The sequence below is a fragment of the Papio anubis genome, chromosome 12, assembly GCF_008728515.1.
Source record: "Papio anubis isolate 15944 chromosome 12, Panubis1.0, whole genome shotgun sequence".
In the NCBI taxonomy this organism is placed as follows: Eukaryota; Metazoa; Chordata; class Mammalia; order Primates; family Cercopithecidae; genus Papio; species Papio anubis.
In genome coordinates this window covers 105,428,847-105,455,263 of record NC_044987.1, presented here as the reverse complement: position 1 = coordinate 105,455,263, position 26,417 = coordinate 105,428,847, and the positions used below count along the sequence as shown (strand labels likewise).

General features: G+C 43.2%; 1 protein-coding gene across 3 annotated transcripts in view; it reads left to right on the top strand.

Annotated features, from left to right (window-relative positions):
- The first annotated feature begins 331 nt into the window (after positions 1-331).
- The window catches only part of EXT2 (exostosin glycosyltransferase 2), a 157,330-nt gene continuing 131,244 nt past the window's right edge, over positions 332-26,417 (top strand). For 2 of the 3 annotated variants that reach the window (XM_021925881.2, XM_003909996.5), the window contains exons 1-4: positions 974-1,093; positions 13,448-14,013; positions 14,957-15,046; positions 20,001-20,117. In XM_021925881.2, coding sequence (XP_021781573.2) covers positions 1,025-1,093; positions 13,448-14,013; positions 14,957-15,046; positions 20,001-20,117 — 842 coding nt within the window. In that variant the 5' untranslated portion in view covers positions 974-1,024. Of the gene's footprint in view, positions 618-973; positions 1,094-13,447; positions 14,014-14,956; positions 15,047-20,000; positions 20,118-26,417 lie in introns of those variants that run through there. The other variant, XM_009186257.3, reaches the window with a different exon arrangement.

Genomic DNA, 26,417 nt, shown 5'->3' with positions numbered 1-26,417 from the left:
ATATATTGCACCCTCTCACATTCGAATCACTAATCAAATTCCATAATTTATTTCGATTGTGTCTAGCATTTCGCTATGATTAGAAAGAATGCTGTCGCGGAAATTTTTGGCAAACATTGTTGAGAATATCCTATCCACAGAGAGCTTGTTGGACCGAAGGGTACCAGAATTTTCCATTTGATGGATAGTACCAAATTGCCCTCCAGGAATGTTGTACCCTCACCAGAACTGATTATAATAAAACGACTACATATTTGTTAGTTTTATATAAGCGACGCGTGGTGTCTCGTTCGGGTTTAAGGATTCTTTAATTATGAGTGAGGGTATCTGAGCATTTCACTGCGGAGCCTGACTGGGAAAACACTGCAGCGGTGTCCTGACTCCTCCTGTCCACCAGGAGGCGCGGCCTGGCCGCTCCCGCATGCGCAGTGCGCTCGGTGTCAGACACCCCGGAGCCCGGTCACCCGCCCCGAGCTCGCTGCTGGCTCGCCCAGACTCGGCCCTGGAGGTGGTGGCTGGCGAATCGGCGCGATCCGACCCGGGCGGAGGTGGCCCGTGCCCCGCGGCATGAGCCGGTGACCGAGCGCGGGGCCGAGCGGGAGGCAGCCGTGGCCGAGGTAAGCGCGGCGCTCCAGGGCGGCGGCCGGGCTGGCGCTGAGGCTAGGGCTCGGGCCTCCCGGGGCCGCGGCTAGGTAGGGACAAGGGCCGAGGGAGCGCGGCCGCGCAGAGGCTTCGTGGAGGCCCGTGGGCTGCGAGAGGCCACCCCCAGCCCCGCCGGGGCCGTGACAATGACTGCCCGCTTTTGGAGCGCTCCGATTTCCACTCCTGCTTCTCCTTCTCCCCCGGCGGCGGCCGTGCTTGCTGCATCTTGGTACCCACCTGTCCGCCTAGCCAACCTTCGCCCCCAGTCCGCTGCTTTCTTTCCTCCGGGGACCCGCCCTCCGCTCTCCGCCCTCCGCCGTGACCCCTCCCTTCCTGCTGCCACCTTCCCGCCAGCCACAGGGATCTGATTACTCCCACGGGGATGTCCTGCGCCTCAGGGCCCGGCGGTGGCCTGCGGCATCCCCTGCGGTGCCGGGAGCCGTGGGACGAGGTGGGGAAGGGGCCAGGGGCGTGTTAGGCCGGGGACTGGGTGGCCGGGGGCGTTTTAGGCCGGGGACTGGGTGGCCGGGAACTAGGTGGCCGGGGGCATGTTAGGCCGGGGACTGGGTGGTCGCGGTCATGTTGGGCCAGGCACTAGGTGGCTGGGGGCGTGTTAGGCAGGGGACTGGGTGGCCGGAGGCCTGTCAGGACGGGGCAGGGGCGTGTTAGGCTGCGAACTAGATTGCTGGTGGCATGTTAGGCCAGGGACTAGGTGGCCCGGGGGTGTGTCGGGCTGGGGCCAGGGGCATGTTAGTCTGGGGACTGGGTGGCCAGAAGCACACTGGCTCTGGATTTCAACTTGAAGCCCAGGGGTATTTGGGGCTTTGTTACATTCGGAGGGAACCAGATCTAAACACACGATTTTGAGAATCAAATATTTGCTTGGTGTTACTAATTGGGCAGTGCTAATCTAGAAAGGTTCTTGACTTACTTGTGTGAAGACGTGGTCTTGAAAATATGTCCACTTACATTCTTCTTGTAAGTCAGGTAAGTGCTCTATGTACTTTAACTGGACTTAGTTTGTAACTTTCGGAACTCAAAGGCTATTCATCTTAATAAAATAGATGATTCAGTTTCCATCATTCACTTTCCCCGACTTCCTGGTTGCATGTGAGGGTATGAATGGATAATCAGTTTTGGGGCCAGACTGCCATGCTTTGAATCCTAGCTTTGGCATTTCCACTTGTGTAATATTGGGCCAGGTGCTTAAACTTTCTGCTGTACTATCCCCATCTGTAAAATCAGGGTAATAATAGCTTGGCTTATAGTGCTATTGTGAAGATTAAATAAGTTAACACTATAAAGTGCTTCAGACAGACCCTGGCATGTAGTAAGTGCTTAGTAAGATTTAGATATTAATTATGTAATGACACAGGTTGTCTTATAGTATAATCCCACAATTAAAAGGGTATTGTTTTTAATTGATAATAATTTTTAGGGGCATTTAACCATAAAATAACTTTAATTATAAAGAATCCTATCAAGTAAGGCAATGAATTGTGGCTTTTTTTGGTTTCGCTTATATTTGGTTCCTCTGTTTTTTGGAACGGTTGGGTTAAGATCCAGTGTAGCAGTGGCCCCGGGAGTTCAGCTGTAAGGGCCTTTCTAAAAAGTTTAAGAAGAGGCCAGGCGGGGTGGCTCACGCCTGTAATCCCAACATTTTGGGAGGCCAAAGTGGGTGGATCACTTGAGGTCATGAGTTCAAGACCAGCCTGGCCAACATGATGAAACCCCGTCTCTACCAAAAATAAAAAAAATCTACCCAGGTATAGTGGCACACGCTTGGAATCCCAGCTACTCAGGAGGCTGAGGCAGGAGGATTGCTTGAACCCAGGAGGCTGAGGTTGTAGTGAGCTGAGATTGTGCCACTGCACTCCAGCCTGGGTGACAGAGCAAGACTCCATCTCAAAAAAATAAAGAAAGAAAGAAAATAAAAATAAAAAGGTTAAGACGACAAGAGACTGTGACTCAAAACATTGGACTAAGTGGATTGGATATAACCTGAAGCACCAAGGAAAGGTTATTCAGGCAAATTTTAGGAATAAATAATTCCAGGAACAGAAAATGCATCTCATCCTCACCATAGATTGGGGTTAAAAGACTTTTCCAATGACTCAGTGCTTGACAGCTAGCCAGATGATTCCAGTGTTTTGCAGGGGCAGGTTTGATGTGTTTCAAGGCGATAAAGTTTGTAGGGCTGAAATTCTTGTTTTGATCCAGGTTATGGTATTGTATGGAATAAACCTTCATTAGTAGATGATTCGTTTCAGTCTGTCATCTTCCTGGGCTTTTAACTTCTTGGTGGTAGGGAGCTGTCTCATTGGACAGACAGATTATGACTTGTTTCCTTGGATGATGGTTTGGAGATATTCCATCTCTCTGTGCTTTGGCATGTGAAAACTGTTCTGGGAGGATGGCTTCTGTGTGTTACAGGGATGAGGTTGGAGTGTCCTGAGTCAGGAGCACTGTCACTTCAGTCTAGCCCAGCAGTTTTACAAAAAGGTTCCAATGTAGCACAGGTTTATAAAGGCAGGGGTGCAGGCTGGGCGCAGTGGCTCAAGCCTGTAATCCCAGCACTTTGGGAGGCTGAGGTGGGTGGATTACCTGAGGTCAGGAGTTCAAGACCAGCCTGGCCAACTTGGCGAAACCCTGCCTCTACTACAAAATACAAAAAATTAGCCTTGCGTGGTGGGCGTCTGTAATCCCAGTGACTTGGGAGGCTGAGGCACAAGAATCGCTTGAACCCAGGAGGTGGAGGTTGCAGTGAGCCGAGGTGGCACCACCGTACTCCAGCCTGGGCAGCAGAGAGAGACTCTGTCTCAAAAAAAAAAAAAAAGGCAGGAGTAGGGAGAGTAATGGTTCTCTTTGAATGTGTTTGCGTATGATGGATGGTTGGAGAGGAGGGTGTTCAGGGGTGGGTACAGAAAATTCAGAGTCTGTGGAAATATCTAGTTAATCCCCCTCCTCTTTTGGAAATTCCTTTCTATTTAGGAAAGATAATAGTAAGAGGCCATCACATATAGTAACTCAAAACTTATTTCTAAACCGTGTGCACCTATGGAACTGGGAAGGATAGAGACATTTGTTCATTCAACAAATATTTATGTTTATATTAAATATGCACTCCAGGCTGGAGTGAAGCGACGCAGTCATAGGTCACTGCAGCCTCAACCTCCTGGGTTCAAGAAACCCTCCCACCTCAGCCTCCCAAGGAGCTGGGAGTATAGTCGTGCACCTGACTAATTTTTGTATTTTTTAGTAGAGACAGGCTCTCGCTATGTTGCCCAGGCTGGTCTCAAACTGCTGGACTCAGGTGATCCTTCCGCCTCAGCCTCCCAAAGTGCTGGGATTACAGGTGTGAGCCACTGCACCTGGCTTAAATATATGTTCTAGATTTGGTATTAGATTCTAGGAATACTGAGCAGAGATGAACAACTGATTACAGGAAAAATCACAACCAGTAGAGGAGACAGACTTGCAAATACTTAACCAATTCATAAAATGTGGCAGGTGCTAGAATGAAGTGTATAAAAGGTGATGTGGGTGCTCGCAGGGAAGATCCTCTCTCTGTAAAGCACTTCTTAGTAAGGGGCTTTTCCCCTTTCTTTTCTCATCCTTTCCCTTTCATTTCTTTTATTGTTTATTCCACCTCAAGTGCTTGCCGTATCTCTCAGCTTTTATTCCTTGGAGTTTGAAACAGATATGTGGGAGTTCGCTTAGCTTGTGTCGACACACTTCACAAACGTGGAGGAGTTTACGTGTCTGGGGGCGTCCCTCAGCCAGTGTGGGGTGGGCTTTGGTGGGTGAATGATGTGGCTTTCCATCCTCCAAAGGGACAGCTCTGAGTTGTGTTCTCCATGCTTCTCCAGAGGGATCATAGAAGGACTGGGCACTGTGGCCTAGCTCAGTCTGGTAACCAGCTCAGGTGTGCACCCTTCTGACTCCTCTCCTTACTTCCTCACTCTGGCTTTCTGGATTCACCTTTTGCAAGACACTTGCACCCAAGTTGTTTTCTCTTAGTTTGGCAGAGCACAAACCAAGACTGTTGGTACTAAAAGTGGCTCTAGAAAGCAGTGTGAGATAGTATTGTTAAACTGGAATCACTCAACCTCAGTTGGCAACAAGGACCCCTTTACTAGTATTAATTTAGGTGTTGGTAACCCCTGGTACTCTCTAACATCACAGTTGTAGTAAGACTGTCACCAGCAGTGGGTTGGGATGAGACTCAAGTGGAAGGAAAAGCATTGGCTAGTATGGTAGCTCTAGCACTTGAGCAGTGTATGGACAATGGTAATGATAAGGATAGTGCAGTTGACTGACTCTTGTTATCTTCCTTAGAAGCCTTGGGGTAAGAGAATGCCACGCCCAGGTCAGCCAGACATGAACTCAGGGTACACTGTGAGAGACAGAAGGCTCTCTGGCCACATCTCCTGCAGCTGGAGGGCAGGCTGTTTTGAAGGTCAGGCCCAGAATTTGATTATACTTGTGGCAGAACTGCAAAGGAAGCTGAATGCACAGCCTTGACAGGTTGCCTCTGCTAAATCAGGGCAATGGTAGCAAGATGTGAGACCCTGAGACCTGGATGGAGACATTTGGGTGAAGGCACAGAGAACTTTGAATTCCCAGATTTCCTTAGATCCCTTGGACCAGTAGAGGTATGCACCTCTCTGATGCAGAGGACAGCAGTCTGTTCTTGCCTGGACGCTGTGCAGAGCTCTCACTTGAGGCAGATGCCTCACCATATGATCCTTGTCCTCCTCAAGATCTCCCTCCTCCCCCACTCAGATCTCAGCATTGCCTGAGCAGGAAAGCAGTTTCTCCAGGAGTTGCAGGACCTGGCTAATATGGACCAGCAGAAACGGCAAACAAAATGAATGGCGGGGAGAATCTTAAGGGTATTGGACCAAAGGTGGGGGTATTGGTGGACTATAAAGCTGGAGAGGAGAGAACCTGTTGACAGGTGAGCATTCCTTCATGATTCAGGATTTGGTGACCTAGCAAGGACAGCTGGAGCCAGTCTTGGTATGCGGCTGGGCGGGCTTCTCGAAGCTTGGACATAACAATGACCCATACCAGTGGTTTGCAACCAGGGCTGATTTTGCCTCCCCAAGGGATATTTGGCAATGTCTGGATATATTTTTGGTTGTTACACCTGGGGGTTGCTTCTGGCTTCTACTGAGTAGGGATGCTATTCAGCCACCTCCAGTGTACAGAATAGCTCTCCACAAAAAAGAGTTATGTGACCTAAAATGTCTTAGTGCTAAGGTCAAGACATTTTGGACTGCAATAAATGAGGTGGAGGCATCAGAACTATCTTGGCAGAGTATTGAGGAAGGAATCACCTGCACCTCCTGCCTGTGTTCCTGGGAGGGCCTATTGCTTTCACTCTGCTAATATGGAATGCCAGTGAGGGGACCTGCATCTTTGAGAAGCTCAGTGTTGGCTGCCCTCTGTAGGACAAGATTGACCTTAGGAGATGTTACTATGGAACTGGGTTCCCAAGTATCAATGAGGATGATAGGATTCTGAGATAGTGGAGGCCAGATGGTAGCAGTTAACCATCAGAGACAAGGTAGACATAGTGCCCAGAATGGGCAGCAAGGCTGGACTCACAACTGGGGATTCTTGACCCATTCTGATGCGAATAGAGCATGATGTTTCTAAGATGGGCAGCTAGCCATGGTGCTGCTTGACTTGTATAATCAGTTAAAAAAAATATTAAGAGCTGGCAAGTAGAAGATTGATGTCAGCTGCTACAATGGAACAATCACTGTCTCTCACCTCATTTTCAGATATGAGCCACTTCTTAGACCCACATCCCATGAATTGAAGGGGAGGCTGGATCTCTTTTGGGAAAGATCTTGTAACATTCCTGCACGTATAGGCAGACATTCTCCCATCCTTCCTCAAGGGAACTGCAGATCTTTATCAGAATAGCTGTATAGCAAAGAAAGTATAATATTTAGACCTTTATAGGGCTGTTGAATACAGGGTCCGGACTGATAACAGTACCAGGCAACCCTCAACCAACAGCAGCTAGGTGTTGCAGATAGATGCTCTAGCCTCCCATCCTGCTTAGCGACCAGCTGTAGTCTAAATGAGTCTTCAGAGGGCCCCTGGTAGCCTTAGGAGCCCCTGTTGCCCACTGCAGTAACCAGCCTAAGAACACACTCTTTATTGGCTTTGCCCTGTTGCCTGTCTTCTTGGTCCCTCACTGTGGCTTTCTGAGATCACCTCTCAAGTAAGTAGACTATTTGCACTCCTGTCTTTGTCACTCTTTTTTTTTTTTTTTTTGCATGGGGTCTGGGGTGTGAGGGGACTCAAACTATGACAGGTAGCAAGAAAAATGTGATATGTAAGACTAACATAGTGGGTATCAGCTCCCTCTTCCTTCTGCTGAGGCCACTTGGGACTCTGGAGTCAGTTCCTGTGGTTCCATATCTCCTCCAACAATACTTGGTGGTGTCTGACTCTTAATTTGCCTGTGCTGTTGGGTATACATTTCATTGTGGTTTTATTTTCTGTGACCATTAATGAGACTAAACATCTTTTTATATGTTTATGTGCCCTTTTTGCCTTGTCTGTGAAATTCCTGTTTAAGTATGTTTTCTGTTTTTTGTTTTGTTTTGTTTTCTTTTTGTTTGTTTTTTCTTGTTGCTTCGTACAGTTGTTTATTCTGGTTGCAAGTCCCTATTGGTTATATGTGCTGGAAATATATTCTTCAGGCTTGCAGCTTGTCTTTTTACTTCCTTATTGTGTTTTTGATGGAAAATTCTTAATGGTTTGTGCTTTTTGTATTTTGTTTTGGAAATCATTCTCTGCCGGATGTCGATATTCTCTATTGTGGTCTAAATATTTTATAGTTTTTCCTTTTACATTTAGTTTTAAGATCTACCTTGAATAGATTTTTCTCCCCTTTGGCTACTTTTAATATTCTTCTTTAAGTTTCTTTTTAGCGGTTTGGCTTTGATACATCTAAGTAGCATTTTCCTTTTTTTTTTGTTTTTTTTTTGTTTTTTTTGAGACGGAGTCTCCCTGTCTCCCAGGCTGGAGTGCAGTGACGCAATCTCAGCTCACTGCAAGCTCCGCCTCCCAGGTTCACGCCATTCTCCTACCTCAGCCTCCCGAGTAGCTGGGACTATAGGCGCCCGCCACCACGCCCAGCTAATTTTTTGTATTTTTAGTAGAGACGGGGTTTCACCATGTTAGCCAGGATGGTCTTGATCTCCTGACCTCATGATCCGCCCGCCTCGGCCTGGCCTCCCAAAGTGCTGGGATTACAGGTGTGAGCCACCATGCCCGTCACCATTTTCTTTACATATATATTCTGCTCTGAGTTGAGCATCTTGAGTCTGTGAATTGGTATATTTTATCACTTTTGGAAAAACTTAACAAAACACAGTTGGATTATCATATCTGCTTCTGCATTCAGTCTGTTGCAGTGTCATGCATCATGTAGCCTTTGGAAAATGGAAGTGAGTAAAGCAACTGTCAGTATTAAACCAGTATAAACTGTTTGAAAGGGCCTGGGGTGCCTGAAGCATACCTCAAGAACCACTGTTCTAGGGTTTTGGTATGATGCATGTGCTGGCCTCCTAAAATGAGCTTTGGAGTGTTTCCTCTTTTTTTTCTGAACTCTGGAATAATTTGTGGGAAATTGGAATTATTATTTCTTGAATATTTGGTAGAACTTAGAAAATTTTCTGGGCCTGGAATTTTCTTTATAGGGAGACTTTTAAACTTTTGGTTCAGTTTCTTTAATGTTATAGAACTACTCAGAGTTGCTGTTTGTCCTTAAGATGCTTTTGGTAAGTATATTTTAAAATAATTTTTCCATGTTATCTGAGTTTTCAAATGTAGTGGCATAAGTTCATTGATATCATCTTATCTTTTAAATATATGCAGCAGTTAGAGTTATGTTCCCCTTTTCAGGTATTTATTTGCACCTTTTTCCTTGAACTCTTGATTAATCTTACCAGAATTTTATTAGTATGTTTTTAAAAAAACAACTTTTACACTTTGGGAGGCTGAGGCAGGCGGATCACGAGGTCAGAAGATTGATACCATCCTGGCTAACATGATGAAACCCCGTCTCTACTAAAAAATACAAAAAAATTAGCCGGGTGTGGTAGTGGGTGCCTGTAGTCCCAGCTACTCGGGAGCCTGTGGCAGGAGAATGGTGTGAACCCGGGAGGCGGAGCTGGCAGTGAGCTGAGATCACACTACTGCACTGCAGCCTGGGCGACAGAGCGAGACTGTGTCTCAAGAAAAACAAAACACAAAAACAAAAAAACAACTTTTAGCCTTGTTGACTATTTCTATTTTGTTTTTAAATGAATTTCTGTGCTTTTATTTATTACTTTCTTCTGTTATCTTTGGTTTTATTTTGTTGTGGTATGTCTTTTTTATAGTTAATCTGCAACTCATGAAGATTTGTAAAGCTCATGTGTGAATACAGTGTTTGTTTCCTTAACCTTAATTTTGTTATATATGGAAACTATTTTTCAAACTATGAAGAACCCATTATTGAGTGGTATAATTGATCTAGTAGGTTATGGCCAGAATTTTTTAAAAAGCAATAGAATAACAGAGTAGAAAAATGGAGGGTTCATTGCATGTTCTGTGGCTAACACTGTGTACTCATAGTACATAGCTTAAATATTGTTTTGTGAAACTTTATTTAAAATGTCTATAGACACACATATATATATATTTGTCTACATTGGACCACAATATAACTTGTATTTCTTACTGTCAATTTTAGTTTAAAAAAAGTTTTGAAAAACACTGTTAAAGGGTAGTTTGTCTAATATTAATAAAGGTTTCAAACCAGATGGTACAAAATACGTAAGGAGCTTGCTTTTACATGACCTATTCTGTGGCCCTATTTTAGACTTACTGATAACAGCCTCCAGTGGTGGGGCCAAGGAATCTGTTTTAACAAACTCTTGTGCTTCTTACCCTTCAGGTGTTGGGGAACCACAGATTCAAGTATACACATAGACCTTGAGAGCTTTTTGGGAAGTTTTAACATAGGCCAGTGGAGGACAGCTCCTTGCATGCATTTGTCCCAAAACTTCCTGTCTGCAAACTTCAGGAAGGATATGCAGAACGGCAAGCAAGCCATACCGTAGGGTGGGCCTGGAGCTGGTAGGGGATGGGAGCAGGCAGGAATGTTCTGCTGTTAGAATGATAGCAAAAGTGAAATTGCTGTCATGCCCACATTTCTGTCATAAAGCGATTAGAATATATTGAGTGACTGATGTATATACTCCAAAGATGATCATGTTTTAAGCTCAAAATGTATGAATTTTCATATGTTAGTTCAGTGACAAGCAAATTCCTTGTTACGTTCCAGTTTCTGGTCTCAGAGAGATATGACTTGAAATCATTTATGACCGTTTAGCATATTTTACCCAAAAAACTGACAGTGATTGTGACATTCAAGGCTTGGTAATACTCAGCTAGTTAGGCAGGAAGCAGTTTACCACGTGGGCAGTGATGGGGATAGCTCCATTTATCCGAAGTAAAAATGGTTGATGAACTCTAAGATGGTCTGTGAGCTTTTCAGTTACTTCCCATTATATTAATAGGTTTCTTAGAAGATCCGTGAGTAGAATGATACCATTTTGTTATTTTATGTTATGTTATGTTATGTTATGTTATATTTTTTGAGACAGAGGCTTGTTGTGTTGCCCAGGCTGTAGTATAGTGGTACGATCTCGGCTCACTGCAACCTCCGCCTCCCAGGTTTAAGTGACTCTCTTGCCTCAGCCTCCCAAGTAGCTGGGATTACAGGCGCCCGCCATCATGCCTGGCTAATTTTTGTATTTTTGGTAGAGACGGAGTTTCACCAGGTTGGCTAGGCTGGTCTTGAACTCCTAATCTCAGGTGATCCGTCTGCCTTGGCCTCCCAAAGTGCTGGGATTATAAGCGCGAGCCACTGTGCCTGGCTTTTTTGTGGATTGGGATTTTGACATGCAGAATGTCAAAATAGTTTGTTGAGTAACATGGTAAGTCTGTGGCAGATGACGTAGCCACACTCAAGGCTCTGCCCTCCGCAAACAGTATCTGGGAATCACATAGGAGAAGTTTGTTTGGTAAGGATCTTAAAATGTGGTCTACATGGGAACTCTATGTTTTTAGCTGAGGACTAAAAATTTTCTTTACATCTCAGTCAATAATGCTTATTGGCTGTTTTATTTATCTATTGCTGTGTAAGAAACCACCCAAAAATTTAGAGGCTTAAAGCAACAACAATCATTTGTTTGCTCATGATTACGGAATCTGTGCAGAGCTTGGTGGGGATGGCTCATCTCTTCCCTAATGGCTTTGACTGGGATCTCCGTGTCCGCTGGGGTAGGCTGCCTTTCACTGGGAGCTCAGCTTCCTTAGAGCATGGCGGCTGGATTCGAAGAGTGCAAAGGCAGATGCTATAGGGCCTCTCAAGTCCTGTGCTCATAAATCCCAGAACATCACTTTAGCCACATTTTCTTGGTCAAAGCAAATCATAAAGCTAGCCTAGATTCATGGGGAAGGGACGTGGATTCTACATTTTGTTTGAAGAAGTGCCACGCAAATTCAGGGATGGAAAGAATTGTTGGTGTTCGTCTTTGTAAATGAATCTGCCACATTGGCCCTTTTCCTCCCTTCCTCCCTTCTCTCTTTCTCTTCCTCTTCTCCCTTCCTTTGTCCCTCCTGCCCCATTCCTTTCTTCATTTCTTCCATTCATCTAAATGCAACTATCACCTTCATTATAAATCATCACTATATGTTTTATTTAAACATGAAAGATTAATTTTTTTTCTTATTGATACCCTTTTGTACTTTATTGATACTTTCCTAGTGGTGTTTTTACATTCTGCCTTTTGTTATAGTTTTGTGTTCTCTCCCTCATTAGAGTAGGGTCTTTACTTTCATCTTTGTTTTCTTCACAGTGCATGGTGAGTGCTCAATAATGGTTTGAATGAATAAGTGAATGAAAACAGATTTTTTTTTTTTTTTTTTTTGATACAGAGTGTCGCTCTGTCACCTGGGCTGGAGTGCAGTGGCATGATCTCAGCTCATCGCAACCTCCACCTCCTGGATTCAAGCAATTTTCCTGCCTCAGCCTCCCAAGTAGCTGGGATTACAGGTGTATGCCACTATGCCTGCCTAATTTTTGTATTTTTAGTAGAGACGGGTTTTGCCATGTTGGTCAGGCTGATCTCGAACTCCTGACCTCAGGTGATCCACCCACCTCGGCCTCTCAAGGTGCTGGGATTATAGGCATGAGCTACCGCACCAGGCTAAAAACAGATTTTGGAATAATGAAGCATCAGTTTGTCCAGTTAAATCATTATTTTACATTAAGCAAGTGTTTTGAAATAAAATAACTGTCTTTTGCTATTCCACTTTTGATTTTTCTGCCTTGGTCCGAGCCCTCATTCCCAGAGTCCCACATTTGCCAGCTTCTGCTTTAGGCAAATGTGTATTGATAGGGTATAATAATATTTTATATTATGAATTAATATTTATGTTAAATATATGCAGTATTAAATATTAAATAAATTATATATGATGTATATTCATATATCTAGATATATATTTCTAAATGTTTTATTATTATTATTATACTTTAAGTTCTAGGGTACATGTGCATAACGTGCTGGTTTGTTACATATGTATACTTGTGCCATGTTGGTGTGCTGCACCCATCAACTCGTCAGCACCCATCAACTCGTCCTTTACATCAGGTATAACTCCCAATGCAATCCCTTCCCCCTCCCTCCTCCCCATAATAGGCCCCGGTGTGTGATGTTCCCCTTCCCGAGTCCAAGTGATCTCATTGTTCAGTTCCCACCTATGAGTGAGAACATACGGTGTTTGGTTCTCTGTTCTTGGGATAGTTTGCTGAGAATGATGGTTTCCAGCTGCATCCATGTCCCTACAAAGGACACAAACTCATCCTTTTTTATGGCTGCATAGTATTCCATGGTGTATATGTGCCACATTTTCTTAATCCAGTCTGTCACTGATGGACATTTGGGTTGATTCCAAGTCTTTGCTATTGTGAATAGTGCCGCAAAGAACATACATGTGCATGTGTCTTTATAGCAGCATGATTTATAATCCTTTGGGTATATACCCAGTAATGGGATGGCTGGGTCATATGGTACTTCTAGTTCTAGATCCTTGAGGAATCGCCATACTGTTTTCCATAATGGTTGAACTAGTTTATAATCCCACCAACAGTGTAAAAGTGTTCCTGTTTCTCCACATCCTCTCCAGCACCTGTTGTTTCCTGACTTTTTAATGATTGCCATTCTAACTGGTGTGAGATGGTATCTCATTGTGGTTTTGATTTGCATTTCTCTGATGGCCATGTTTATGAGAAGTGTTCAAAATCCCTTTTCGTTATTTCACCACACCACTTTAGGGAAAGAAATAGGTACATTAAAAGTCAAGGCTGGGCGCGGTGGCTCATGCCTGTAATCCTAGCATTTTGGGAGGCCGAGGCAGGCTGATAGCTTGAGCTCAGGAGTTCAAGACCAGCCTGGGCAACATGGCAAGACTCCTTCTCTACTAAAAATACAAAAAATTATCTGGGCTTGGTGGTCGCAGTTATTTGGGAGGCTAAGGTGGGAGGATCGCTTGAGCCTAAGGGGGTGGAGGTTGCAGTGAGCTGAGATTGCACCACTGCACTCCAGCCTGAGTGACAGAGTGAGACCCTTTCTCAAAAAAAAAAAAAAGTTGAATAGTCTTTTCAAGTGTCGTTTGCCATCCTAAACACTTGATTTTTCTTATTTCTCTCCCTGATGACCAGGAGTGTGAGAAAGAGGCTGTCTGTGTCATTATGTGTGCGTCGGTCAAGTATAATATCCGGGGTCCTGCCCTCATCCCAAGAATGAAGACCAAGCACCGAATCTACTATATCACCCTCTTCTCCATTGTCCTCCTGGGCCTCATTGCCACTGGCATGTTTCAGTTCTGGCCCCATTCTATCGAGTCCTCAAATGACTGGAATGTAGAGAAGCGTAGCGTCCGTGATGTGCCGGTGGTCAGGCTGCCAGCCGACAGTCCCATCCCAGAGCGCGGGGATCTCAGTTGCAGAATGCACACGTGTTTTGATGTCTACCGCTGTGGCTTCAACCCAAAGAACAAAATCAAGGTGTATATCTATGCTCTGAAAAAGTACGTGGATGACTTTGGCGTCCCTGTCAGCAACACCATCTCCCGGGAGTATAATGAACTGCTTACAGCCATCTCAGACAGTGACTACTACACTGACGACATCAACCGGGCCTGCCTGTTTGTTCCCTCCATCGATGTGCTTAACCAGAACACACTCCGCATCAAGGAGACAGCGCAAGCGTTGGCCCAGCTCTCTAGGTATCTCACACTGGTACAGCCCAGCGCCCAAGAGATACTTGAGTGGCCCTCAGGGAACTAAAGGGAAGGGAAGGATGGGAATGCTTCTGCTCTTGAGTCGGCCTCCCGATGCTGTCTTCTTGCAGGACGGGGTGTGTTGAAGGGACTGACTTGCAGCACGAGGCCTGTGTGGCAGCGTCTGCCTGTGTGCCCGTGAAGAGTAGTCTGCCGTCTCCAGCACTACTGCTGTGGGTTCCCAGCCTCTTAGAGTTTCCAAACTTAGGGTGGCTCTTCTTCCTATATTCTTCCTTTTAAATCTAAACGTGCTCCCGCCTCCTCTTAGCACTTACATAATACACATTCACTGTAAGAAATCTGAAAATACAGGTAAGCAAAAAGAAGAATCTAAGATTCATTCCGAAATCCTGCCTCTTAAGAGATAAACATTTTTAATATTTTGATGTTACTAAAAATATACATACACATGTGTATATAGACGTTTTGTCCCAAATGGAATCACACAGTACATGCTCTTTTGCTTTTCCCCTTATATATCATGAATATATTTCCAAATTATGACATAACTTTATGTTCTTTTACTGTATAACCTTAAGGGTTGCATAGTATTCCATTTTGCCGATGTTCTACTGTATATTTAGCCAGGCTTCTCTAATGTATTTGTGTTTCTTTAACCAAATGGTGAACATTTGGATAGTTTTCAACTTTTCATTGTTAGAAGCAGTTCTGTATGGGACAAGCGTGAAGTACACGTCCGTCCATTTTTTCTATCATGGAGCCCGACTTGTGTCTGATGTGCTGTTGGGATTTCCAGGAGTTTGCTTTGCATACCTGAGAAGCGGCCCTATTTGGGCTTGGGGATCCTTGGTACTTGTTATCCAGTAACTGACTCTTGTCTCTTCATAGTGGACACATGAATTCTCCTACGTTTTAAATTTCTTGACAGGTGGGATCGAGGTACAAATCACCTGTTGTTCAACATGTTGCCTGGAGGTCCCCCAGATTATAACACGGCCCTGGATGTCCCCAGAGACAGGTAGGAGGCATATTTGGGGCTGTCCTTATGACGGGTTTCTGAGGATTAAGTAAATGCTAGATCCTTTTGTTCATGTGAAATTATATTCCTAAATCTACCGCATACTTTGTAATCAGAATTGTTTATTAAACTAGAAAATTGTCCTAAGTGTTTTCCTCCTGAAGATTTAAAAGTGCTTAAATCTTTTATGGAAAACCGGTTAGGGCCTATGTCCTGGCATAGCCTCTAAAACTGTTTTCCCACTCTGGGCCGTGCACTTCTGAGTGTAACACATCCAGCCCCCGAAAGTGTGCCAGGCTTGTGCTAGCTCTCTCTGAATTCGGGAGCATTTGCCACAAGTACATGCACAGTTTACTGAGAGAAGGCAGCGTGGATATGTCAAAGTGATACCCAAAGCCTGTAATGTAGAGGGCAATGGGGGCATGCTGATTCTCATTTACCTTCTGTTGTTTCAGTCAGCAGGGTTCTTTCCGTCTGTCCCTCCCTCCCTGCCTGCCTGCCTTCATTACTGGCCCCTCTTGCCTTTCCTTCTTTCTAGAATAACCTTCCAAATAGGCAGATGTGGTGTGGGGTGGCCATGACTGCATGAGAGTGACTTTGAGTTCCCTCGCTGTATTTATCTGCCCTTTCATCCACTGACTGAAACATTTGGGTGTGAACTTTCTTGGAAAGCTCTGGTAAGAGGTGCTCCTTAAGGGACCTCCCTTAGCGCTTGGTTCAAGGCTTTGAGGAAAGTAGAAAGTTGGGGCCCCATATAAGGGTCCTGGGCAATACTCAAGGTATAGGATTGTTAAGAGTTCACCTAAACTCGTTTATCACCAGTCTTATTACAGTTGGCGTTTAACTCTTAAAAATCATTGTTACTGAAAAGGCAACGGCCTGAGCTATTAGCCCGAGAACAGCCTGAGGTTAGTTCTCAACTTGTTAGAGGCTAACATTATCAATTATGAAAATCGACACTTAGTACTCCTTTTCCCCAGAAGATTAAAGCTAAACCTTCTTTGCTTTAAGTGATTATCTAAAGTCAGTTTTGAGTTTCTGTCTGGAAATACAATTATAACTAGAAGAGACAGACACCCCAGGACCACCCCTCAGCTTAGGTGTAGAGACCATTTTGGACGATAGAGGGCAGTCCGGGTGCACAAATGCTGTAGGAAGTGGCTGAACACAGGGCAATTGCGGATTTGGCTCTCAGCCCCAGAGCAGGTGTGCCTGTTCCTGAGTGGGCTACTGTTTTATGGATTTGGTTGTTCTGGGGAAGTGAAATACTTTGGAGAACAGAGAAGGGAAGGAAAAGAGCTGTTAGGAGTGCAGAGTCTCCATCTCCTTTTCTGGATTTCTTTGCAGAAAGGCTTCTTTCTGTTTGGGGCATTTCACTTTTTGCTGACATTTTGGTATATGCATCTGCATGGGAGTTGGATTTTATTTTTATGAAGTGCACATGTTAAATGCAGTTGCATTTCTCTGCAGGAAGGTGTCAAGTAGACAGGAGAAAGTGTGAGTACATGCTAGAGTTTAGATGTTAGGATCAGGAAGGCTAAATAGTTTTTCCTGTGCGTATATTTTTGTAAGTGATTATAGCCAATCCTATAGCAGGTAATGAATCACCATCTAGTCCTTCTTTATCTTTGCATGTGGGAAATTTCATTTTGAAACTTAGGTGGCCATCTTGTTGGGTAAGGAATAGTAGATTTATTTGTTAATTTTTTTTATCCTTCATCCTTGCTCCTGGATTCAAAGGAGGTAAGAACCGTGAATGCAGAATGGTTTTACGGGAGCTGCATGTCAGATTGTTTGGAAATTAGAAAACAGATGGGCGAGATTAGACAGCTGTAAGATCCCCTAAAGTTCAAAGTCATAGGTGTGATTACTTAAAAATTATTTTACTCAAGGAAATACAATACAAGGACCTGCACTGAAGGGAAATGTCTTCTGCTCAGTGAATATGGTATTTTTTTATGCTGCTTAAATGTTTTTATATTTCTCTTGCATTTTAAAACAATCCATACACATGATACATATATACTTTGTACAAGGGTTGAATATGAATAGCATACAAGTGTATAAAGAGTAAAATGTAAAAACCTGCTTTGATTCCCTCCTCTGTTTTCACTCCCTTATTGAAAGATACTTATTGTTAAATATGATATATTTTTCTAGTCTTTGTTCTATGGATATAGACACAAGCACACGTACAAACCCATTTTATTTTAACTTAAGTGGGAGCATATTTAATGGTTTATACATCCTTAACGACTTAACTGATGTTAGTTTTCTCAGATATGTTCTGTAATACTGTTACTACCTTGAATTTCTATTATCCTTTCTTGGCAAATATCTCTCACACGTTTCTACTTTTGTGTGGGTGTATATTTATTTACTTAAACTTGTTATGGAAAATTTCACACGTATATAAAGAAGCGAGACTAGTACAGTGAACCCCACATATCCTCTGTCCAGCTTCCATAATCATTAGCTTGTGGCCAGTCTTGTTTCATCCTTACTTTCATCCACCTCCACCTCCGCTAGATTGTCTAGAAACAAATCCCAGACATTAGATCATTACATCTGTAAATATTTTTGTGTGAATCTCTGCATAATACAGCCTTTTCAAAAAATGTAACTAACTATAATACTATTATCATACCTAGGAAAATTAACAGTAATTTTTCCATATCAGTAAATAGTAAATATCTAGCCTTTGCTCATGTTTACCTGTCTCATAAATATTGTTTTACAGTTTGTTTGACTCAGTGAACAAATAAGGATGACCGATTGAATCGGTCTGCTTTTTGGGTTTTGTTTTGTGCAAAACCTGAAGCTTTATATTTGAGGAATTTGCAGGCCTGATTCCATGCATGGTTTAAAGGAAAACGAAGGATAAACTTGCAGCCTCAGTGAATACTTAGATAGCAGGAGAGCTGGGAGAAAACATGCCCAACACTGGGTTAGGGAGGGTGGAGGGTACGAGGCGATGGGGAGGAAGGCTCAGTGACAGAGGAGACGTCCCAGAATCAGGCAGCCCTGCAAAGTGCTAAAAATGCTGGCGAGACCTCCAGTGATATAATACTTGGCCTGACCTGAGTCAGATCATCATATTAATACTTCTTTAGCTGCAGGTTTTCTATTCAGTCTCTTGCAACTTTGGAACTGATCTCTGATTTTGGTATACATAATGGGAAAACAGAATGTGCTGTTCAGAAATTCACTTTTCAGTCAATGTAAAACATGTGTTCTGTAAAGCAAGGGATGCTTACAATATTTTCTCCATTATAATGTAATGGAGACCTTGGTAGAAGAAGATACAGTGCTTTAAAGTTAAAGTCTTGTCAGTAGCAGGGCTGGCAGGAGGCCAGTTTGACTAGCTGCAGTCGTGGCTCTTTTTGAGATGACAAACAGAGATTGCATGTGGATGATCTTCAGCGTAAGGCATGCTTCCGATTGCTACTTTCCTACTGCCAGTGCTGAACGTTCACCTTAACCCCCTGGAACAGAGTAACAAGTTTGGGGCCCCAGGGACAGAATAACAGTAAAGGTTGATGTGATACACACCTGCTTCCTTTCTCTCCCCATGCACACCCACTTCTCCTCTGGGGCTGTGAGTGTAATAGCCTAATCACCCACGACCCTGGCTTACCTGGACTGCCGGGTGCTTGAATATTGCATCCATAGACATGGATTGTCTGCTTGTCTGCACATAGGCCATGGGGCCCACAGAGTCTGCTTGCTATCATGGTCATGGAACCTGCCCAAATTCATGTTGGACGGATTCAGTGCTGCATGCTAATCAGGAAAAATAAGACCGTATGTTGGTACCAAGAATAGTCATTACATTTTACAGAGTAGACCGGCAGCTGGAGAAGTTTTTAGCCTGCACGTTACCTCATTCACCAGTTCTTGGTTTCATAAAGCTTAAACAAACAGAGTGGGATTTCCAGGGGTGGTTTCAAAATCTTTGAACCTAAACTGGTCATGTTAGAAGGGAATGTAGGTTGTCATCAGGGCCGGGAGGGGATTGGTAGCAATCAATACTGCAAAAAATGTGGTTTCTCAGTTCAGACATCTTGGCTTAGACTTTGTGGTGTGTGCAATTGGCAGAGTTCTGCCTTAGAAAGTGATTTTGATGGGTTTGGGGTCCTGGGAGAGAATAACAGTAAAAGTTGGTGTGATAAACACCTGCTTCCTTTCTCTGATGAAGTGTCATTGTACTACTTGCTGGATCCAGTTAAAACAATGTGGTCCCTGTTTTCTAATTAAGGAGAGTAAAGGCTAATACAAGCAAACTGCAGGAGAAGGACTGAGGGTTTAATTCTAGGTTCTGCTTCCTGTATAGGGAATTGGGTTAATAAGACTAAGTAGCTGGAATGGACAGTGAGAGCTGGTGGAGGCTACGTGATTGACACGTAGCTCTGGGATGATGGTGGAAAGAACTGCTTGGGGCAGGGATTGAAGAGAGGCTGGGGTGTAAGCGATATTAGATGTGATACTTTCTGGCCACCACTGCTTTCCAGGCCCATCGTCTTCTGAGATTCCAGTCAGTGGTTGGTAAATGACTGCCCCAACCAGTCTTCCCATGCAGAACTGTTATTATTCCTGTTATTGTAAATGTGTTTAATTATAAAGTATGACTAGGGAGAGGTAAATGGGATCTGAGAAAGGTAGCAGAGAGGCTGTCCATAAGGTGTCCTCTGGGCTATGATGTGTTTTAAAAACTGGGAAGTAAGGAAAGGTTATTTAGGACCCTGGGGAAGGCTGGTGATTCAAGGATAGAATACAGCTGATGGCCCCGAGATGCGTGTATAAGGCATTTAACACAGTGTCTTTATAGAAAAATGACTCCGTAAACATTAGTTGGTTTTGATAATAAAGACTCAGTAATTCCTGTTCCTCTCCACAGTGTGTATCAGAATAAAGTCCTTCTTTCTCATCATTTAACAAAATCCTTTGCTCTCAGGGCCCTGTTAGCTGGCGGCGGCTTTTCTACGTGGACTTACCGGCAAGGCTACGATGTCAGCATTCCTGTCTATAGTCCACTGTCAGCTGAGGTGGATCTTCCAGAGAAAGGACCAGGGTAAGGTACATTCATCCCAGCCAGGTTTGCCTTTACTGAATCTGTGAGATGTTGACGAGGTTTAGCGTGGTGGACATCAAAGCAACCAAAACATCAGTTCCAGGGCAGGGTCCCTGAGGCACCCATCTTTCCCACCTCCACGCCAGTCTCATTCATCCTGCAGTTTTCTCTATCTCCGTAAATTCACAGTGCTGTGTACCAAGTTTTCTAAAGCAGGAATCCATGTGGTATCCTTAACTCCTTTCTCTCCTTTGTCTCCTATATCAAAGTAGGAAGTCCTATTGATTCTACATCCTAAATACTTGCTAGGTCTATCTGCTCCCCGACTCCTCCTCCTCTACCCTAGACCAGGGAACTGTCATCTCTCCCCTGGGTTGCCGAAGCGGCTTCCTGTGTGGTTTCCCTGCCTCTGGTCTTGCTACCCTCAAGTCTGATCCTTGGCTTCACATTGCTCCTTAGGATAAGATTCACGTTGGTCCTTAGCCCACAGTCCTTAAAACGTCTTTCAAGGCTCTCTATCATCTGACTGCTATCTCCATCTTTAGCTTTGTGTCTGAGAACGTTTTACTTCTTTCAGTTCCTAGAACACGCTGTGCTCTCTCTCAGTTTTCTGGGTGGTAGACACACTCTCCACTGTCTGCAGACCTTCTTCCTCATCTTCATCGATCTAAAATCCTGCTTGTGCCTTAGGTTTCAGCTTGAAACCACCTTCTGGGGTGGGGTGGAGGGGGTACCTTCTTGGCCCCTGCACTGGCTCCTGTGCTTTGTGCTCACATAGCAGCCTGCATGTCTCCCAGAGTGATACACGTGATGCCCATCGTGATGTCTTGCTCAAAGCCTGTCTTGTTTGGATTTTGGATTTTGTACATGCAGTGAAGCTGAGGTTAGTTTTTTGTTTTTGCTTTTTTTTTTTTTTTTTTTTTGCTTTTTTAAGTGACAGAGTCTTGCTCTGTTGCCCAGGCTAGATTGAAACTCTTGGGCTCAAGCGACCCTCCTGCCTCAGCCTCACAAGTAGCAGGAACTGTAGGCCCATGCCACTGCATCCAGCTGTTTTTTTAAATTACCATGTCTTCAGTGTCTGGCATTTCTTGGCTCATATTTTAGTATGTGAGGGAGTAAATGAAAAGGGCTGACAACATGGATGTGGAGCATGGATGTAACCTTTTTTTTCTGTAGTCTATGTAAAAATTGTGCTGTTTCCTGGTGAGAATCTCAATAAGCTTTAAACAAACATAATAAAAGCATCCTTTACTTGTGTGGAAGTGCTCAGAAGCAGAGGTGACCGATATATAAATTGTGACACTAAAAATGTCATATTTGGTTTGAGAAATGGGTCTCATGGAAATAGTTTGCTTGGAGAACATTGGAACCATTCTTTAAGTATCTCAAATGTCCCCTTAGAAACCCTTGTGGACTCTGAGAAGTAAGATAACTTTTCCCAGGAGAAGACATCTCTCTCCTGTTTATGTTCTGCCATGTGGCCCGGGACCAAATTCTGAAACTTACATTAGCCATTCACTTAGCGAATTTTGTTATGTGGACGATGTGTAAAGCCCAGGTGAGCTTGAGACATTTTTGTTTCTACCCTTAGGCAAGTGCAGAGCAAGACTGAGTGGTTCATGAACTTGTTGCTTGGGATATCTTCCTGGATTTTTCGCCCTTCATGGACTCCCAGAGTTGACTTATTTTATTTTTAAAATTGAGATTAATTTATATACCATAAAATTTACTGTTTTAATGTGTACAATTTCGTGGTTTTTAGTATATTTACAAAATTGTGCAACTATCATCAGGCCTCCTACCTAATTCTAGAACATTTTCATCACTCCATAAACTTAATATCCAATAACAGTCAGTCCTTAACCTCTGTCCCCAGCAAGAATCCTTAATCTGCTTTTTGTCTCTATGGGTTTGCCTATTCGGGACATTTCCTATAAATATAATTATACAATAAATGGTCTTTTGTACCTGTCTTCTTTCACTTAGCGTAATGTTTCCAAGGCTTATTCATGTCATAGCACGGAATCAGTACTTCCTTTGTTTTTCGGCTGAATATTTCATCATATGAATATACCACATTTGGTTCATCTCTTCATCAGTTGATGGAAATTTGGATTATTTCCACCTGTTAGCTCTTAGGAATAATGCTGCTATGAACATTTGTATACAAGTTTTTGTGTAAAGCTGGTTTCAGTTCTCTTGACCTAGGAGCAGAACTGCTGGGTCCTACGGTAGCTCTGTGTTTAACTTTTTGAGGAGCTGCCAAACTCTTTTCCAAAGCGGCTGCACCATTTCACATTCCCACCAGCCAAGTATGAGAGTTTCGATTTTCCCCTATCCTCACTAACCCTGGTTATTGCCTGTGTTTTTTACTCTAGCCATCCTAGTGAATGTGAAGTCGTATCTTCATTGTGGTTTTGGTTTGCGTTTCACCACTGACTAATAATTTTGAGTATCTTTTCATGTGCTTATCGGCCGTTTATATAACTTCTTTGGAGAAATGTCTATTCAGATCATTTGCCCATTTTAAAATTGAATTGTCTTTTTATTGTAGAGCTGTAACAATTCTTTATCTATAACAGATGTTAGACCTTCATCAGATACATGATTTGCAAATGCTTTCTCCCATTCTATAGATTGCTTTTCACTTTCTTTTTTTTTCTTTTTTTTTTTGAGACGGAGTATTGCTCTTGTTGCCCAGGCTGGAGTGCAGTGGCGCGATCTCAGCTCACCAAAACCTCCACCTTCCAGGTTCAAGCGATTCTCCTGCCTCAGTCTCCCAAGTAGCTGGGATTAGAGGCATGTGCCACCATGCCTGGCTAATTTTGTATTTTTAGTGGAGACGGGGTTTCTCCATGTTGGTCAGGCTGGTCTGAAACTCCTGACCTCAGGTGATCCACCTGCCTTGGCCTCCCGAAGTACTGGGATTATAGGCGTGAGCCACTGCGCCTGGCCTCACTTTCTTGATAGTGTCCTTTGATGCACAAAAATTCCTCATTTTGATGAAGTCATATCTATTTTTCCTTTGGTTACTTGCAGTTTTGGTGTCATTTTAAAGAAACCATTGCGTAATCCAAGGCCATGAAGATTTACCCTTACGTTTTCTTCTAAGAATTTTACAGTTTTAGCTCTTACATTTAGATTTTTGGTTCATTTTGGTTAATTTTTGTATGTGGTATAAGGTGGGGGTCCAACTTCATTCTTTTGCTTGTGTATGTCTAGTTGTCTAAACACCACTTGTTGAAAAAACGAGTCTTTTTCCATTGAGTGGTCTTGGTACCCTTGGTTACTTGCAGGTCATAGATGTATGGGTTTATTTTTGGATTCTCAATTCGAATCTGTTGGTCTATATGTCTGTTATGCCAGTACCACATTGTCTTGGTTACCATAGCTTTGTATTAAGTTTTGAAATAAATGTAAGTTCTCCAACTTTGTTCTTCCTTTTTCTTTTTTTAAGAGACAAAGTCTCACTCTGTCACTCTGGAGTGCTGGATTGAATTGGTGGAATCATAGCTCACTGCAGCCTTGAACCCCTGGGCTCAGGCGATCCTCCTGCCTCAGCCTCCCAAGTAGCTAGGACTATAGGCACATGCCACCACACCTGGCTAATTTTTTGTAGAGACAGGGTCTTGTGATATTGCCCAGGCTGTGTTCTTCTTTTTCAGAGTTTTTCTGACTATTCAAGGTCCCTTGCATTTTAATTAACTATTTTTGTTATAAGTAAATATAAATAAAAAAGTCTAAACTGTCTGTGCTTATACAACTACAAAACTGAAACAAATTTACAAATTAAATATAAGCACATCTACAAAACTAATAACATTCAGATTAACATAATTTAATATGATAGCTGATGCTGTTTCTTTGAAATGGGATTGCATCTTTTAGGTGAATATGGAGTTAATTATGGGTTTGCTGGGTTTGATGTGCCTATACTGTTGTATGTTGGGTGACAATGTACTTTTTTTTTTTTAACCATGTTTTCTATTTGAACCATTAGAAGCTTCCCTTTAGACAGCATATTGTGACATCATTTATCTTCATATGGTGCAGATGCATGATTCATATTTTTTCCCAATATTTTATTATGAAAATGTCCAAACAGATAGCAAAGTTTAAAAAATTTTATAGTGAACATCATGTATACCCACAGCCTAGATTCTATCTGCGTTTTACTCTACTGCTTTATGATTTAGGTTTTAAGCGTTTCTCTCATCTCATTAGCCCACTAAATACAAACTTGGAAGTTGAATATTTTTTAGTAGTATTCATCATTAAATATGAGCAAAACTATTCCCATACTAAGTTTTTGGATTATCATCAAAATGGAAATACACAAATAATTCTTAGAGTGAATTCATGGACAGAAGAAACTGGTATAATTCAGTGCCCTATTTCGAGGTTAGATTTTCATAAACTCAGAAAGGATGGTCTACATTAGCCCAGCTGGTACCCTCTGGGGCGGAAGAAGTTTCTGTTATGTGCCTAGGATCTTAATTTGGCATATTTATGTAGCATGAGATAGAAATAACTGTAAGTAGAGAAAAGAGTTACTTCTCTGTTTGCTGCTTCTGTGAGCTTTACTTAAATCTGTTGTGTGATTTAAAAAGTTTTTATTCAGTTCTTTTTCTCTTTTCTTCCTCCTAAAGTTGTTCTGGAAATTATTTAATTCAATTCAGTTGAGTTCAGTTCACTTCAAGTCAAACCTTTATTGAAGGCCTGTTTGGATCAAATATTGGGCTAGACTGCTGGCTGTCATCAGGAGAAAGGGAATGATTTTGTTCCCCAGGGGACATTTGGCTATATATACATGTATATACATTTTTGACTGCCATGACTGTGGGGATATATGTCAGAGGGTCCTGAAGACCACTTCCAGTTACTATGATTTGCCAGGAGGGCTCCATGACTCAGCATATAATTGAACTAATGTCTGTGACTTATTACAGCAAAAGGATGCACAGCACAGTCAGAGAGTTAGAAGGCGCATGGGGTGAATCTGGGGGAAACCAGGCACAAGCTTCCAAGCACCCTCTTCCAGGGGAGTGCACAGCAGGATGTGCTCAGTTCCCTCAGCAGCAAGCTGTGACAACACCTGTGAAATGCTGTCAACCAAGGGAGTTTGTCAGAGACTTGGCACCCAGGGCCTTTCTTAGGAGCTGATTGCATAGGCTGTCTCTGCCTGGCACGTGCCAAACTTCCAGACTCCCAGAAGGAAAGCATGTGTTCAGCATAAACCACGTGTGTGTGCAGTTTGAACACAGGGAGCCACTCTTACGGTTTCCAGGGATGATGGGAACCCTCTCCAAATCCAAGTTTCAAGATGACAGCCAAAAACCAAACTTATAAGCAAGCCTTTCTAAGGAGAACACTCAGGCCTGCTATGTTAATCCTTCTCTGCACAGGACAGGGCAGCCCCCAACAAGAAGAAGTATGGAGTGCAAATGTCAGCAGCGCTGGGGTTGAGAAACCCTGGGTGAGGCAGAGAGTGGCATGTGAGGACTGGTCTGCTAGGACTGCTCAGCTGCCTGTGGGCCTCTGTCTTAAGTGCACTTTTCTTGAGACCACGTGAACCAAACTCTCTCTTTATTGTTTAATCCCTCTCATATAATCTAGCTCTCTTATATTGGTTTAGGACTCTTGATCCCTTTCAGATTTAATCCAGGGAAGAAAACTGAAAATAAAAGCTTTAGTGAAAATAAAACAAAGGAGAAAAACCACTCCAAACAGTAAAACTCATTTTCAAATAATTAGTTTCAGAGATTTAGATACATCGATATATAATTAGTTTCAGAGATTATAGATTGGTGGTATTTTCCTAGTAATTTAGTGTCTCTAATTTTTATGTATAACTCAGCCGGAATTAATATCTTTAACTGGATCCTTTGAAAAGGTGTTAGTTTCTAAAGTTCTGTGGTTCAATAACCCAATAGGAGCGTCTATTTTATCTTCAGGGTAGCACCGAAAGGTCAGTCTGCACTGAGCATGAACCTACCTCTGCTGGCCAATTTCTGCAAGTTGGCTTGGGCCCGTGCTGTCCATTTTGGTGCCAGCTTGCAGTCTGGCCATGCTCTTGTGGTGTTAACTTTTATATAAGAACATCTCCCACCACCACCCCTCCCTGCCCCCGAAAACCCAGACCAAAAAAAAAAAAAAGTGAAGACAGGTTCAGACTCATCGTCCTGCCAGGGACTTGGGAGAAGGCAGGGTGGGACGCCTCATGGCAGTGTTTTGGGTTTGTTGGTCCTTGTGAGAGTTGCTGTTTAAGGGAATTCCCACATCTCTTGCGGGCTATACAGA